Source organism: Petromyzon marinus, chromosome 40, assembly GCF_048934315.1.
Source record: "Petromyzon marinus isolate PM22_M1 ecotype Great Lakes invasive population chromosome 40, UKy_Petmar_22M1.pri1.0, whole genome shotgun sequence".
Taxonomy (NCBI): Eukaryota; Metazoa; Chordata; class Hyperoartia; order Petromyzontiformes; family Petromyzontidae; genus Petromyzon; species Petromyzon marinus.
Window position 1 is genome coordinate 11,362,946 of NC_133706.1, and position 18,337 is coordinate 11,381,282.

At 50.7% G+C, this 18,337-nt stretch overlaps 1 protein-coding gene across 1 annotated transcript in view; it reads left to right on the plus strand.

Annotated features, from left to right (window-relative positions):
* Positions 1-305: 305 nt before the first annotated feature.
* Positions 306-18,337, plus strand: part of LOC116950639 (aquaporin-3) — a 55,824-nt gene continuing 37,792 nt past the window's right edge. The window contains exon 1 of the mRNA XM_032968557.2: positions 306-542. Coding sequence (XP_032824448.2) covers positions 317-542 — 226 coding nt within the window. The 5' untranslated portion in view covers positions 306-316. The remainder of the gene's footprint in view (positions 543-18,337) is intronic.

Sequence of the window (18,337 nt, forward strand, 5' to 3'; positions counted from 1 at the left end):
CATCGAGCTGTGTCGCTCCAAGATTAGCATCGCGGTTAGACGGGAAACCCACGGGCTGTGAACTTGAATCCAAAGGCAAACTTCTAGTGTGTGTGTGCGTGTGTCATACTTAACGTGTTATTGTTTTTATTTCCTCACTGACAACACCGGGGGAATCGTTACCCCACTCTGCTGCACTCCCTCCCACCCCCCCACAGACGCGTTTGCCGTAAGTGAGGTGAAATGTTAGGCGAGTGTCCACAATTACCGGTGCTAACATTTGAACAGATCGGGGGGGGGGGTGGGGGTGTGGGGGGTGTCTGCCTTCCTGTCGCACATGACCCGAGATGAGCTCTTGCCTAAGTGCTACGAGATTTTCCACTGTGAGGAAAAGTCGCCCCCACACCACCACCACCACCCTACCCCCACCGCCCTCCGCGACACATTGTTTATCAGTGCATCGGCGTTCTGCCTCGAACTGATGCCCCAATCCCCTGGCAAAAAACTGTACAAGCATCGCCTTGGGGGGCCCTGCCGAGCTGCCACCTCGCCCGCTCGTTCAGGTAAAAGTTCCCCCCCTACCCCCCAAATATAGACGTCAAACTCGGCCTATGGTTTCGTGTTATATAACCTGTGTGGACTGTCGGTGTGTCTTTCTCGTTAAGTACAACACACACGCAACATTCTGCCTCTCTCGGAGGAGCCTTCCCCGTCCCCCACACTCAAAACGAGCGAGGTGGCCGTGCGCCAGCCGTGGAAATTCCACATTCCTATGACGAGGGAGCTGTTACTGTAGAAACCTTGTGAGGCTTCTTTATCATGTGGCTGTAAGTATCACATTCGATGAGGACGTTTGGCTCCGTACGGTGCGACAGAAGTTCAAATACAAAGATCCCCCGTATAGCCTTTACTGAGTGCTGGGGCAAGTGCCGTCAGCGAGCACTGTCTATGACGGCCTAAACGGTACACGAGGGGGTGGGTGGCCAGCACCGAGCTCGATTGTCTTTGTCTCCCCAGTGGCGACATTTAAACACCGCACCAGGTACTCATTTGAGGCTGAGTCGACCTAGGGGAGGCCCAGACAGGTTCAGATAATCGTCACCGGTGTTGGCCGTGAGCGGGAATCAAACTCGGGTCGCCGGGTTCGTAGCGCAGCGTAGCGCTAACCGCTACACTACCGCTCCCCACGAAAGAAGCTGAACACACATACATACATACGGGGTATGGTATATGAATATAATGTATATATAATACATAATAGATACGTTAATTAAATAACCCGCACCGATCGGAGGACAATTTTGTGGTTGTGTTCCTGAAATCCGCGGAATAATTTCCCGCGTGCGAGTACGGCGCGTGGCGCATTACGCGAGTAGCAAAGAAGTCACCCCCACTCCCAATCGTCAGAGAGAATCAAATCAAGCGCGGTACGTGACTTGCGGCTCCGGTGCCCTGCGAAAAATTCGCGGATTATGGGATTTAAAAAAAAATTCCCAACCAGAACCAACTGGAGCAGTTCTGCCGTCTGGGTCTATGTCACAAAATAAATATTAAATAGCATTAAATATAATCAACAGAACTGCGTGCAATTTACCTATCGGGTGTTTCTGCAGATCCGCTTGTGATTGTTGTGTCCTAAAGCTCTCTGATTTGTGTTTTGGTGGTTATTGTGTATTGTTAATTCGGTTTCTATAAACGTCGCCGTCGCAACTCCGGTGAGCTGTCGGGTTTACACCGCAGTGTTGCTTGGCGCGATGGTCAATCTTTCGCTGAGGGTGCTGGTTCAGGAGCTTAACTCTGTTCGCTCCGGCACGTGGAGCGAAACGCCGGACATCGCGCCGAACAACACGCGTTGTGACCCGACAACACGCCCACCGGAGAGCCTGTGACGGCGTCTCAATAATGGATTTTAAACAATGAGTATCTTAACCAAGGCCCTAACAGCACAGCCCAATGTTTTCCCAGTGGGGAAACATCATTATATAATCAGGGCGAAATGACATTCCACGCAGGAATTGCTTAGCTATTGCAGTCGGTAGTCTGTTCACGGTGTCTCCACGCTTTTCCGCACCGCGATGCCAGCTGGGCTTTGCCACTGTTGTTTCTGCCTTCGCTGTTCAGAGAGACGGCAGCGGCTGCTCCGTGGCTTTGCAGTTGGTGTTAGTGTTGGGGGGAGGGGGGGTTAAACTTTTCCGATGTGATGTATTTATTGAATTAAATTCCTCCCTAGCATCTCTTCGTGCACTGGGTTTCCAATAAACAGTAGGCGGAATAAGTTGGCTTATTTGGATCTAAATGTAGTTGCACACTTTTGTTTGTTTATCGTTCAAGGCCCTCCGCTGGCATCGTGTGCTGTGATTTTGCGCGCTATTTCAAAGTGGCGTCCCGATTATAGCCGTCCCTAATTGGATGGAATGTATCGCGTGCAGGTTACTTACAATTGTGTCAAAAAATCGCACGTATTCTACGAAGTATTAAAGTCGTGGAAATGTTTGTTTTACAGTTTAGGAGGAGAATGGGTTTTTTTTTTAAGACGTCTCCTATTTTTCACTGCCCGATTATACAACCAACATTAATTCGGGCAAGTTGCACTTATTCAAATACAGAAGTTAGCTGTGAAAAAAGACAAAATGTTAATCTTGCTATTTTTTCTTTTAAGCCGACGATAATTGTTGTAAAGACGCGTGCAGGTTGGGACACCGTTTCAGATAATGAGTGTGGCTATAAAAGGCATTTGGCTCAAATAGTACAGTACTGCACACTAGTTTCAAAAGCCATTAAACCTTGCCGGTCCACCAATCTGTTATAATAAAGTGTGTACTGTGTTGGCGGGCCACAGGACGTCACCACGCATACACATGTTATGACACTACACGCTGTTGCGATGGTCAGAACATCAAGAGATGTCGTCAATGTTTCGGTGAGCCACATCTCGAGGCGGGAGAGACCCCTGCAAGGTGCCCTTCGGGCCCAGATGTGGCGTGCCACCGCCAAGCAGTTGAATAACCCCGGTGAAGGGCCGTGCAAGTGCACGTGTGACAGCTATTCAGCAACAGATCTGTTCCTACTTAAACTCGCACCACGTGGGCTTTCAAGAGTTAACAAAAAAAAGGTATTTATTCACCCAAGGAGGTCACGCTCAGTCTCGAGACTCTTATTTCACAAGGCTCCTGCTGGGGCCACTGCGTCGAGTGGCCCAAGCGCAGAGCCTTGGCCCCGGTGTGACCGCGGTGCAGCTGCGGAGACACAGCGGATGAACGAGGACAGAAACTTGTCCCTGCGATCCACGAGAAATCTCTTTGTGCCTCTTGTCTTCACCAGCTCCCTCTTGCTTTCATCTCACTCTGGTTTCGCGAAACGATCGCCTGCCTCCTCGGCTGTGCACGTAGCACGCACAGCGACGGCGCGTTGACAGCGTCGATGTGCCAGGGCTTTCCGGCCGGGGTCAGTCGCGTCTTCTTCGACAGCCTTCTTTTTACTCTTTGGTTCTTTCGGTAAAGTCACGTAGGTAGAAATAAAATAACATTATTCACCACGTTTCGATCGCAACACAAGCGACCGTCATCAGGCGGAACCGATACAGCAGGACAACTGCTTCTTCTTGTCGTCATCGTATGGCTGCTGATGGAGACGCGGAGTGAAAACTACAATTTCACATTCAAGTGGCCAAGCGCAGATAACAACCGCGTCAGGTGCTGCGGGAGTGTATGGCTCTGAGCCAGCAGGTCATGGCGACACCCTTAGGGTCGAGGGCCGCGTTATCCAATAGGCCACAGTAGGCACTGTGCCTAGGGTCTACGATAAGTAAGGGCCTACGAAATAAAATGTTGACCGTGTTATTTTGTTGTGTTCGATAAAAAATGAACAACGTCATTTTAAAGGTGCGTCATCCGATATGATAATCAGAGTAAAAAATAGCTGAATACATTTTCGCTTAGAATATTTTTTGGCGTATCTTGTTTTTTCTCTCTCAATAATTTCAAATGAAAATGTTTTTCTCCGTGGCACACAGCGCGCTCCCATAGAATTAGGGCACAGACTCAATAATGAACGTATCAGTCGCGACATCTGTCCAGCGGCTAGACAGAGTCCGCGTGAAACAAGCGGAGTGACAGCGGCGGTAGGAGTGACGTGGTGCAGCAGCTGTACCAACTTGTAGAAAATTATCACTGAAGGCCGACGAAACAGAAGTGCCTAGGGCCGACAAGAACCCGAATTCGGCCCTGCTCGGGTCTGACGCACGCGCGTGTGAAGTACACATCGGGCAGAACGCACGTGGACGTGCGAATGCCATAGGAACTCATCAGTGAAGCTTTCTAGCCGTGGTGCAATGCGGTTGGCATGGGGACTCTGGGTATTGCTACACTGTCTCCGTATTATTCCTGATTGCCTGTGATTAACCTGCGATTGCTCTGGTCTCAGTAAGACTACGCTTGGTAATATTTGGCCAATTACGTAACAGTGGGGGTTAGCACACACGAACACACGGACACACGAACACACGGACACACGAACACACGGACACACGAACACACGGACACACGAACACGCGTACACACGTCCACACGTACAAAAAAGACAAAGATCCCCCATATAGCCTTAACAGACTGTAGGGGCAAGTGCTGTTAGCGAGCACCTATGAAGGCCGGTAACGGTACACGAGGGGGTGGGTGGCCAGCACCACGCCCGACCGCCTTTGTCTCCCTAGTGGCAATGTTTACACACTGTACCAGGTACTCATTTGAGGCTGAGTCGACCTAGGGGAGGCCCGGGACCGGTTAAGATAATCGTCACTGGTGTTGGCCGTGAGCGGGAATCTAACCCGTGTCGCCAGGTTCGTAGCGCAGCGCGCTAACCGCTACACTACCACTCCCCACACACAGACAGACACACACACACGTCCACACGTACACACGCACACACACGTACACACGCACACACGTATACACACGTACACACGCACACACGTACACACGCACACAGTACACACACACACGCAGTTTACAGCAGTACCGAGTCATCTGAATTGGATTTAAACCCGTAGAGTTCAGATATTCTCACACCCGTCCCTGTACTGCCCCCCCCCCCGTCCTTGTATTACCCCCCACTCCCCCGTCTCTTTATTGCCCCCCACCCCCCCGTCCTTGTATTACCCCCCACTCCCCCGTCTTTTTATTGCCCCCCACCCCCCCCGTCCTTGTATTGACCCCCAACCCCCGTTGGTGTACTGCCCCCCACCCCTGTCCTTGTATTGCCCCCCACTCCCTCGTCTCTTTATTGCCCCCCACCCCCCGTCCTTGTATTGCCCCCCACTCCACGTCCCTGTATTGTCCCGCACCCCCCGTCCTTGTACTGCCCCCCACTCCCCGTCCTTGTATTGCCCCCCCACTCCACGTCCCTGTATTGCCCCCACTCCCCCATCTCTTTATTGCCCCCCATCCCCCGTCCTTTTATTGCCCCCCCAACCCCCGTCCTGCCACCCAGGTGTCATTTCGTAGCCCCGCCCCGACCCTGCCCCCCATCGTCTCTGCTTGTAAAATGTTGCTGCCGTCCGTTCGTTGAACTAAATGTCAACAACAACAACAACATCATCCATCACGCTGTCTTTTGCTGCCATTGGGTGATCAGCGAGATCTGGGAGTTTGCTGCACGCGATTATCTGTTTCACCTTTGCGGGGCCACCCCACGCTTTAAACCCCGGGTCTCAGCGCTGCTGGCTTGTGATGAGCACTATAATGATATCCTCCTCCTAGCCGTCCACCTGCACCGCGTTACTCTGGCTTGTTATTCTTCCAGGAGAGGCAGCATCTGAGTTGCCTTCAATACAATCGGCGCAAGGCAGTTTATGCGAGAGCCGGGTGCTTTCGCGTAAACTGAGTTGCACAAGCCATCCAAAACAATGCAACGGCAAGATAAGGACGAATACTATACACCTGTAATGTACACGTCGATAGATTGGAGCAGCAACAGGGGAAAGCAGATAAATTATGATTTTAATGGAGGTAGAAAAGTGGGAAAATAGTGGAAAGTGACCTTATGGAAGTTACTCATCAAGAGCAGATGAGAGAAGGGAGATCTTAGAGGGGGAGGGAATCGGTAGTTGTACGTGTGTATGTTGAAATTCTGTCGCACCATATGTAGCCAACCGTGATAATCGGAGGTGCGGGGGAAGGAGAACAAACGAAACACAAAAAGCAAATCTGAATAAATTAGTTTTCTATCGATATTCTTTTAAAGTGCATAGCTCAAGTGGCTTCCTAATAACAGAAGCAAGAGCGTCCCAGACAGCCGCAAAAGCGCATTTGAAAGCGCGCGATACAGTGACCGTCTTTGTTTTAAAAAAATCCGGTGTGCAGGCGGTGCAACTGCACTGGGTTCCACGGGCCGGAGGAGCCCAGGCGCCAGGATACGAACAGGGGGCCCCCATTTCATTCCTCATACCGGGGCCATGTCAAGCCACGCGACGCCACGATGGTAGCCTGAGGTCTGAGCTCAAAATGGGAGCTCGTAGAGGGATTTCACACTTGGCCCAGGGTGGGTCCCTTCTTGCAGGTGCAATGCCAGCAGTCTGGAGGCAACATCTCTGAGTCATTTGGCTGTCCTGCAATCAAGGATTTCAGGATGCCACAGCGTTATGGACAGCATGAGGAGCGTATCGAAACAATTACTGCAACTGTATAAGATGTCCACAGTTGTTCTCTGGATATGCTGGCTCTCACCATGGGAATATGGAATTTACACCAGTGGCTCAAATCCATGAATGGAGGGTGGGTGGGTGGGCGCTGCTACTTTGTGAATTCGAGCATAGAGATGCTGTGGCCTTGACGGCGGCCCGGGTTTCCCAAGCCAATTTCATTTTTAAACAAGTGACGTTTTCAAATAAGAGTTGTTTGTGGGTTGGTTGGATAAGAAAAAAAAGACACATACAAACAACTCTTCCTACTCGCATGGATAAATCTGAGTGCATCCTTTAACTATAACTATTTTTTTAACAGGTAAAGCCCACTGAGCTATGTAGTTATTTTTTCAGAAGCGACCAGGCCACAAATGATAGCTCAAACTAAGTGGCTTATCATGTGGAAATGTATAGCAGCCAAATACTCTAAACGCACGTTTTTTTCTAAATGTGGAAAAACCGAAGGACCCGGAGAAAAATCCGCAAGACCGCTGGGAGAGAGACACGCAAACTCCACATATACAGGCGTCAGGGTTGGGATCGAGCCCACGACCTCCTGGATACCGGGCGAGGCAGTTAACATCTCGCCACCGCGGTATTTCAATACATAAATGCATTTAGGACGCAGTCATTACGTTTTCAGTCACAATAAGCTATATGTGATATAGATTCCATCCAATCACAGGCAGTCGTGATCAGCACGCCGCTGTGCAAAGGACGAATGGCAGCACACGGTGCACCAGTGGTGGCTGTCAGAAACGTTTCTGTGCTGGAAAACTGGAGGTCACTCAACTTATACGGGCACGCTTTTATTAAAATAAGCCACGTTATTTCCTCCTAATTGATAAATCCGTTCTATAAAGAGTTTCTGGGGAGGGAAAATACATAAATAACGGAATAGAACGCATCTCGGGAGAAACAAGATCCCCCAACACGAACACCCGAAGCCAAGTCGCGCAGTCTCTTTGAACAACTCAGAAAGAAAAACAGGGACAAATCTCAGTTGGCATCGCGCTGCGGTAAAGAGTAGCGCCTTCCCTGCCTCTACCGCGAGACACAAACCTCCCACTCCACATTCCGCGCATCACAGTCAAAGGTCATTCATGTCTGCGGAATATCGCGTGTGGTTTTAACTGCATTATTATTATTTTTCAGCGCTGATGGCTCCGTTTCCATTGTTCCCTCCCTTTTCTCCATCCCCCCCCCCTCCACACCCCCCATGCTCCCAGTCCCAGCTCCCTAACACCCTAATTCCCAGGGGCCCTGTTTCCCCTTGCGCGGCCTGCCTGGAGGCCCTTATTTTAACGTGGCCCAGGCGCTGTTCACTTTGAACCCAAGAATGCAAGTCCTTCTTGCCGCGTTGGGCACAGGCGGCGTGGATGTGTGTAGTGGTGGCACGGACGCGCCAGCACTGCACTTCAGGGCCCAAGCAGCTCAAGAGGCCTCGAGTTCAAGAATAAATACGAGCGAATCAGACATCAGCTCAAATTCAAATCCTAATAGCTATAGTTAAACTCAAGTAATGTGGCCCATCCCGATCGTCCCTATATGTCTCGCCTCTCATCTGACACCATCCTTGTCTCTCGTCTACTTCTGTCTCATTCCACCACATGATCTGTCCCATCTGTACCTCTCTTCTCTCACCTCGCGACATCTCTAACTCTTTTGTGTGTGTTGAACTTATTTTGCACCGTACCTAGCGAACCATGTCTCTCGTCCTTTCACTTCATCTCTATCTCTTGTCAATGCCTCTTGTCTTCTCACGAGGCGTTTATAAATCCAAACGGGGGTTACCCTAAAAATGATTTTTGCTTCGGGCCCCAAGTGGACAGCACCACTGGTGTGTGTGCTCGCTAACAGCACTTGCCCCAACAGTCTGTTCAGGCTATACGGGGGGATCTTTGTTTTTACCTGCACCTGTTGCAATGTGTAAATGTCGCCACTCGGGAAACAAAGGTGGCCGGGCGTGGTGCTGGCCACCCACCCCCTCGTATGCCATACCGTGCCAGCCTTCATAGGTGGTCGCTAACGGAATTTGTTCCAAGAGTCTGTGAAGGCTATACGGGGCATCTTTGTCTTTGCATTTTCAGGAGCTCTTCATTTCTTACTTTGTGTTTTCTGGAACGTCGCGAACTTGATATGGGGTGGGGACAATCGCCGATATAAGGCACGACCACTAAAATGCAACGTAGGCCTATCCACAATAAGCCTATATTATTGTGCCCTATCTTACCTATAAACCTATGATCATATTTATACAGGGTGCATTAGACCCACCGTATTTGTACGTGTGGTTTTCATTCCAGACACAAAATTAAGTGATTACATTTTTTATTGAAAAACAAAACCAAAACTTCTTGCTTATTTCCTATATTTTATCTTCTATATTATTTTATTTCCTATATCCCCCCCCACCCCACCACCACCACCACCACCACAAAACTTTCCCCTGCATATTAAACTCCAATGAATGAATGTAAATGACTCGCATTGACTCCCAACGTTCAGAATGCACAGCTGTGTGCGCTACGTGTGGGCTGGTACGGTTGTGCGGTGATTGATCACTGGGTGGTGAACCCAGCGACCCGAGTTGGATTCCTAGCCATCCATAACAAAGGTTTTTGGGTGAGATCGCGTTACTTAGAAATGTGTCGCAACCCACCACCGGACACGGCCAATCAGTAAAAAAATGTGTCACGTTGACAAAAGACAAACAGTTGACTACTTTAGCCCACCGGTGTGTTGAAGAGTGGATCCACAACATTTACAATTTGAGTAGTACGACGTTTCGCTGGAAATTACATCCAGCATCTTTAGGCGATTTGCCAGAATCGTGAAGCCATCCACCTGCTTCCGGTCTTAAATAGTGCAGGATGACGTCACCATTGTTGAACCCCATTAGGATTCTAGATCAGAGACGGAGGTGGGGGTGTTTGCAATTATGTAATAGATCAGTAATCAGCACTTAGCATGTGACTCACCTGTAAGGAATTACAATATGTGTTGTGTATTACTTAATAATACGCTTCCAGGCTGCGCTGAGTCTATAGCTATCACGGCAATAGAAATTACGTGAATTCTTCTCAATTTCAATTGATTCTCTCCCCCTGTCACCTGCACGCGCCAGCCCCCCCCCCCCCACACACACGGCACTCACGCCACCCCTACTGTCCGCGCGAGTTGCTCGAGCAAGACCAGCTGCCGCGTCACGCCAGGAGCCATCGTGTGGTGCTCGTCACATCGCAACATTTGCGTCACGTCGTTATTGTTATTGTTGTTGTTGCGTCATATCACAAAGGGCTGCCCCGCCACGCAGCGCCGATAGGATATTCCGTGCGCACTTTTCAACCTCGGTTTTTTTCTCTCTCGCCCGCACGGTATCTGCGTCGCAGCCCGCGTGCAGCCAGACCGGCGATGCGTTTGCCCTGGGCTTTGCCTCGCACGCCGCTTCTGGCGCGCGAAGGCCTCCCTCCTGCACGAGAGGGAGGCGCTCGATAGCCTTCGGTGCCTTTGCTGCACCTTGGCCAAACCCATCGTAGGCGGTAGGCACACTTGTACTTGACCGCCAAGCGGGATGTTTTGCGTTTGAACGAATGCAGCGGGTTAGCTCGTTAGGCACCTCATTGCAAAGGTACTGAAAAGGGTGTTTTCAAAACGTTAACGGACGTGGACAAGGGAAAAGCATTGCAGATCTTCACACTCACCCGTGTTGCCAGCTCTGTCCTCCAGACAGTCTCGTCCCTTCACCTGATGAAGGCCGCTTGTGTTGTGGCCGAAACGTCTTTAGAATATTATTGTGTTATTTTATTTTATCAATTTATTATTTTATTCTCATTCTACGTGACTTTATCAAAAGAACCAAAGAAGATGAATCCTTGCAGTCACGAAAGCTTTAAATCGAGACCGTGGGTAGCTTTACCTTCGTGCCATTTCCAGCTCTCCGCACGGCCTTGTTACCCACGTGAAACGCCCCCTTCGTTCACACTGATTTAAAATGCAACGGGACAATGTCACTTGAGATTGTTTTTGTTGTACGCGACCCACCACAGGTTGCTTGGGACCCCGGGTAACCCTGGAACCCCGTAATTAGGCACTGCAGCTAAACTAAGTTTAGACATTTTGGTCAGGGCCTGGAAACCCAAGAGGAGCGCCAGGGTCAACAGAGCCCTGACCCAGCGGTGTGCCGTGTGGAGGGCCCAGTGGCACTGCGTGGGTGTTTTGCCCGGGCGATGTTTTTGACCGTGGACCCAGAGCTGCACGAATGGGTCGTTCGGGTCACGTTGTGCCTCTGCTCCAATACAGCACTTCGAATCTGTGCTTACAACATCCCAAAAGTGTCTCTGCATTTGCAACGTTGCCTCGTTTTTATCGGCGTTTTACAACTCCCTGTAGCATTACTGTCAATGCGGGTGGATGTTTTTGTTCTATTATGTATGTCGGTCCGCTCCCCGCACCTCCGAATCGCACTGTTGGCTACGTACGGTGCGAAACAAGTTATACATATACAGTACATATATTTACACTTACATATATTTATGTATGTTGAAATTCTGTTAAGTATATACATGTTTGTATGTATATGTATGCACGTTGGACTTTTTTCGCACCGTACGTAGCCAACTGTACTATCAGGTCCTCACTGTCACCCTGTACGAAGCGGCCGATCCTCAGATTTCCTGGGAGGAAATTGGGCAATTTATCTACACCCACAAATATATAACCACGTGGATTGACTTATTTCCTTTGACCCTGTGCATATCTAATGCTATTCAATATTGTTGTTGTCACTTTTGCTTTTAAGGGGTGCCCGGGCTAAATGCGGTTATGTAAATTGTAAATACAAATGGCCATTGTTAGATACTGTATATATTTTTTCCCTATGACAGTGATCCATTCTCATGAGTAACGATGCAAAGGGATCTTTATATTTTCCCTGCAGGTCATTTTGTAAATATCATGTACAAAAACAAAGACCCACCCTCTCCATAGAGGGGTAAGTGCCGCAGGCGAGCATTTATGAAGGCCAGCACACCACACGAGGGGAGTCGGTGGCCAGCACGACACCCGGCCGCCTTTGTCTCCCCAGTGCTGATGTTTACACACCGCGGTAGGTACTCATTTAAGGCCGAGTAGACCTAGGCCAGGCGCAGGACCGGTTCAGATATTAGCCACTGCTATTAGTCGTGAGCGCGAATCTAACTCGGCCTCCAACCATCACGCTCCCCCGCCAAGGATCTTACAAACAGGCACGAAGCGCCCTCGCTGGAAGCGTGGAAGCGCCCTCGCTGGAAGCGAGGAAGCGCCCGCGCTAGAAGCGAGGAAGCGCCCTCGCTGGAAGCGTGGAAGCGCCCTCGCGGGAAGCGAGGAAGCGCCCTCGCTGGAAGCGTGGAAGCGCCCTCGCTGGAAGCGTGGAAGCGCCCTCGCTGGAAGCGTGGAAGCGCCCTCGCTGGAAGCGCCCACGCTGGAAGCGTGGATCCGCCCTCACTAGAAGCGTGGAAGCGCCCTCACTGGAGGCGTGGAAGCGCCCTCACTGGAAGCGTGGAAGCGCCCTCGCTGGAAGCGTGGAAGCGCCCTCGCTGGAAGCGTGGAAGCGCCCTCGCTGGAAGCGTGGAAGCGCCCTCGCTGGAAGCGTGGAAGCGCCCTCGCTGGAAGCGCCCTCACTGGAGGCGTGGAAGCGCCCTCGCTGGAAGCGAGGATGCGCCCTCACTGCGGAGCGGCTCTCTCCTTCTCCAGCGAGCTGGTACCACGACAAGGCTGCAGATTTTCTTTGTTTTCGCTTCGCCAGTGGCTGCGCTTGCCTACGAGTGTGTACACCTACGAGTGTGTACACCTACGCGTGTGTACACCTACGTGTGTGTACACCTACGAGTGTGTACACCTACGAGTGTGTACACCTACGAGTGTGTACACCTACGAGTGTGTACACCGCACAACTGCCACTGGACCGAGCAGATTGTTGCATAATTCCCCGCATAATATCCTGACCCTCAATGTTGGATATCTGAAAATAATCCACTTGTACAAATGGTCTGCTATGCACAGTCTCTGGTGCATTGGAGATGTATACTGTGAGTTGTTAAGGTGATGCGCCCTGTGTGGAGTAGACCATATCCGCAGCCAATGTGGCCCACCGAATAAATGAAGCCATATAAGCCACTCTGTTCGATAAAGTAAACACTTATCCAACACCGGCATTGCGTTCCCCCCCACCTCCAATACTAATCCCAGGTACGTGGCCACACACCAACACTCCATGAACGCACGTGACCAAGTGATCCCAGCAATCGCCACACTTTGGTCGTGCAGTCTTCCGATGCTTACTGTGCCATCGCAATCTGAGTGAGGTGCTGGTGGTGGCGGTGGTTGTAGTGGTGGTGGTGGTGATGGTAGCGGCCATGGTAAGCTTAGCGGGGCCACTTGTGACGGTGGTGGTGGCGGGATTGCGCGTCGTGTTTGGTGGTGTGGGGAGCGGTGGCGCAATGGTTAGCGCTACGCTGCGCAACGAAACCAGCGGCCGAGTTCGATTCCCGCTCACGGTCAACACCAGTGACGATTATCTGAACCGGTTGTGGGCCTCCCCTAGGTCAACTCAACCTCAAATGAAAACCTGGTGCGGTGTGTAAACATCGCCACTTGGGAGACAAAGGCGCCCGGGCGTGGTGCTGGCCACCCACCCCCTCGTGTGCCGTGGCGGCCTTCACAGGTGCTACTCGCTTACAGCACTTGCCCCAACAGTCTGTTAAGGCTATACGGGGGGATCTTTGTCTTCGTAATGGTGGTGTGGATGTGGTGGTTGTGGTTCTCTGGGCGTCAGTGCACCATGCTAGTTGCTTTCGCAGTTGATTGACTCAAGGTACATGTGGCAAACTGCACGCTCCACTAGACTCAGTGTGGAGATGAGGGTCGCTGATTCGCATCCGTGAGGCTGGACCCCTTAGGGTTTGTCTAAGCGTACAGTGCCTCACGTAAAAAAAAACACGACGTGTGAGAATTTCAACTTTAAATCGCCACCCTGTTAGTCGCCCAAAGCTTCCGTCCAGAGATTCCAGTTTCCATTATTTCCCAGAGGCAATGACGTGCGCCTGTCAGAAGCCTCTGCGACAGGATTTACGCCTTGCTTCGTGTTTACGTGGGCAGACTACCTCAACCCAAAGTGTTGCCCAATTCAGTGTCTTTCATGTCGTGATCATCACGATTAGCCATTGTCTACTGCTGGATGTAGGCCTCCCTGCACCATAGCCATCCCTGGCTGTGTGTACGAATTTACCGGTCGCATTGTGATGCCCCGAGTGCTCAACCACGGGGGAACACGTGGTCGTCAAACGAACCCTCTACGCGACTGAGCACTCAAAATATCAGCTCAGCCGTCGGTGGTTCAACTTTGTATTCATGTTTGTGTGTGCAGCATACATGTTGATCTCCTTTGCCAGAACACGTAGCCAACCGCGCTGCGGGGTTTGGGTGTGATACTGGTAGGAACCTCCTGGTTACACCAGCCCACAGGGGATTATTGTGTCCGTCCGTCGTGCATCCAAAAATGGGAGGTGTGGGCCTGGGTGGAGAGGGGAGGGTGGGGAGGGGCTGGGTGGGGAGGGAGGGGCTGGGTGGGGAGGGGAGGGTGGGGAGGGTGGGGAGGGGCTGGGTGGGGAGGGTGGGGCTGGGTGGGGGGTGGGAGGGGTGGGGCTGGGTGGGGAGGGGCTGGTCACCCCGTGGTGCCCTTAAAAAACTCAAAGTTCAACCTACTCACGCCGGCTTGTGCCCGCCCTCACAGTCGGGCATATTTGCGGAATACACCACGTGGTGCCGCCGTGTGACCCTGGCCATTGACCGAGCAACCCAACGTTCCTACCAGCTCCCTCCGCAGGAATGTGATCGTTATTTAAAGCCCCTATCTCAATCCACGTCTCGACGACGACTTTACCGCCACACACCCTTTTCAGTCATTGTTTGACCATACTTCACCACGCTGGTTGGTGCGGGTTGGTTGAAGGATACAAAGGGACCTAAGACCGGCACCGGCTAATATCAGACCCACACTGATGCTGTGGTAACACAAATGAGAAGCTGCCCGTGGTCTGATAGTTATCGCACTGGGCTCACAATGCAGGGGTCGCTGGATTCGCAGTTGAAACGACGGCACAAATGTCCTTAACCCTCCACCGCCTCTGTTACACCACAGGCGAGCGGCAAGCAGATACGGTGGGGTAAAATGTGGGGCGGTGGTACATCCACCTCTTCCAAGACATCTGGGCCAGAGCGGAAGAGTAGGCCAATGTCCTCACGGCGGGCTATCTAGAGCTCTCTCGAGTGGACATCCTTCCACAGGCAGTGGCGTGGAGCAGGCAAAATGTAAGGGCGGCACCTTCATCTTTGTGGAGAATAAGAATAATTGGCGTTACACTTTCTGGCATAAAAGCTGGAGGTGCCCAAGTACCGAATATAAACCTTTGAGACACGCACATGTGGTGAACATGCAAACAAAACGTGCTCTGCTAAAATATATGCATTGTCTTTGAAACTGATTGGCCGAAATCTTTACTTACTATATATAAAAACACACACTTGTAAACATCCTTAAAACTATTTAAAATCCACCGATGAAAATGTCAATTTACTAATACAGTAGATCATCTACAACTAATTATCAGGCGGCTTCGGCAGGGATTGGGGCGCCGGTTTTTTTTTAAAACGCTGGATAATTATCAACGTTTTTTTTATGATCACCGCTAATCATAATTTAAAATAGCTATTTTTGCACATTCTTGCATGACATTGTGCTTATAGGTGTTGTTATATGTTTTTGTTCGTGTTTCAAATGTGTTTACGACATGAAATTGGCATAAACAAACATACAAATCGAGAAAAATAAACATCCTGCTTTAACAAGTGACTGCATTTACTGTAACCGTACGAACCACTCCACAAGGGGTGATGAATAAAGCGCAGTATTTTCATTGTCTACGTTATTGTACGTCGTGTAAAGTGTACCGTGTATAATATTTGACACTGAAATCAAGCAGAGCTCATTTGTTTTCGTCACGGGCGTGGTGCCGATCGCCGGAATGGTGAGGGCCTCTGGAACGGTTTCGCCGGATCAACTGTAATTATTCAAAAAAATAGTGTTGTGTATGCTAAACGCATTCGCTAAAACAAACGGCACCTTCCAGGGGAAGCTTTCATCCGCCTGTGGATCGAGAATGTCCGATGAGTGAGCAATGCGCTGTGTACGGAACGCGGTGATCCGTTTTGCCACTCCGGACAGAGGAGGAGGCGGCGTTCCGTGGCTGCGCGTTCGAGGGCACCGCCTGCTGCCCCTTGATCCAAGTTGCTCTCCCGCAGATAGCGATCCACAGTTTGCTCGCTTCAACAAATCCTGCTCCACGAAAAGTGGTTTCCCGGAGAGCCAACCCACGGGGTTGGGGCGGGGGGCTGATGGACGAAACGCGTATTTGGTATTTATATGTGGAGACACGAAAGGGAATTCCGCCGGTGTGTGTGTGTGTGCGTGCGCGCACCTCTCACGTCAGTTCTAGAGGGTTGCACGCCACTTCGATTTGGCTCAGCCGCGATCCGCAACGAGAAACTTGTCGAACACAAAGCACCTGTGAGACGTTCCGCGGCAGCCGTGATTGATGTTCGTGTCTAGTTCAGTCAACCGTCGGCTTCGCATCGCGTACGGATACTGCCACCGCAGTGGTTGCGATTGGTCAGCGCAGCTGAACCTTGAATCCAGAGATCGCCGATTCGGCTCCATCTCTCTCCCCCGCCTCTTTATTCCCGGCAGGAATGATGGGTACCGCCACTTCTTCATAGACGCATGGCCAGCGTGGAAGAGTAGGCCAAGTACCCTCTAATACCTGAACAAGTCCTGGGCAACACTCCTTACTCCCTACACCAACCCGTACTGACCAGCCTGGTGAAGTATGCCCACACAACCCCCCACCAACCGACACAATGTGAGGACATCTTCATCCAGCAGTGGATTGGCAACGGGCTGTAAGTTATCGATGTATACAAACGAAAAGAAGTATCCGGCTGATGGTAATCTCCGTCTCTGTGATTAGCACGGTTGGCTACGTACGGTGCGAAGGAAGTTCATCATACATACATACATGGGGAGCGGTAGTGTAGCGGTTAGCGCTGCGAACTCGGTGACCCAGGTTCGATTCCCGCACACGGCCAACACCGGTGACGATCATCTGAACCGGTCCTGCCCCCCCCTAGGTCGACTCAGCCTTCAAAAGAGTACCTGGTGCGATGTGTAAACATAGCCACCGGGGAGACAAAGGCGACCGGGTGTGGTGTTGGCTACCCACCCCCTCGTGTGCCGTGCCGGCCTTCACAGGTACCGTACTAGCTAACAGCACTTGCCCCCAACAGGCTATACGGGGGATCGCTCTCTTTGTTGTGAATGCTGAATTCGTATATGTATGTACATAGCATGATGGCAATAGGCTAACGGGGAGCCTATAGACATCGATTGCAACCTTGTACGGCTTTCCAATTACAGTGAGGGAAAAAAGTATTTGATCCCCTGCTGATTTTGTACGTTTGCCCACTGACAAAGAAATGATCAGTCTATAATTTTAATGGTAGGTTTATTTGAACAGTGAGAGACAGAATAACAACAAAAAAATCCAGAAAAAACGCATGTCAAAAATGTTATAAATTGATTTGCATTTTAATGAGGGAAATAAGTATTTGACCCCCTCTCAATCACAAAGATTTCTGGCTCCCAGGTGTCTTTTATACAGGTAACGAGTTGAGATTAGGAGCACACTCTTAAAGGGAGTGCTCCTAATCTCAGCCTGTTACCTGTATAAAAGACACCTGTCCACAGAAACAATCAATCAATCAGATTCCAAACTCTCCACCATGGCCAAAACCAAAGAGCTCTCCAAGGATGTCAGGGACAAGATTGTAGACCTACATAAGGCTGGAATGGGCTACAAGACCATTGTCAAGCAGCTTGGTGAGAAGGTGACAACAGTTGGTACGATTATTCGCAAATGGAAGAAACACAAAAGAACTGTCAATCTCCCTCGGCCTGGGGCTCCATGCAAGATCTCACCTCGTGGAGTTGCAATGATCATGAGAACGGTGAGGAATCAGCCCAGAATTACACGGGAAGATCTTGTCAATGATCTCAAGGCAGCTGGGACCATAGTCACCAAGAAAACAATTGGTAACACACTACGTCGTGAAGGACTGAAATCCTACAGCGCCCGCAAGGTCCCCCTGCTCAAGAAAGCACACATACATGCCTGTCTGAAGTTTGCCAATGAACATCTGAATGATTCAGAGGACAACTGGGTGAAAGTGTTGTGACCAGATGAGACCAAAATGGAGCTCTTTGGCATCAACTCAACTCGCCGTGTTTGGAGGAGGAGGAATGCTGCCTATGACCCCAAGAACACCATCCCCACCGTCAAACATGGAGGTGGAAACATTATGCTTTGGGGGTGTTTTTATGTTAAGGGGACAGGACAACTTCACCGTATCAAAGGGACGATTGACGGGGCCATGTACCGTCAAATCTTGGGTGAGAACCTCCTTCCTTCAGCCAGGGCATTGAAAATGGGTCGTGGATGGGTATTCCAGCATGCCAATGACCCAAAACACACGGCCAAGGCAACAAAGGAGTGGCTCAAGAAGAAGCACATGAAGGTCCTGGAGTGGCCT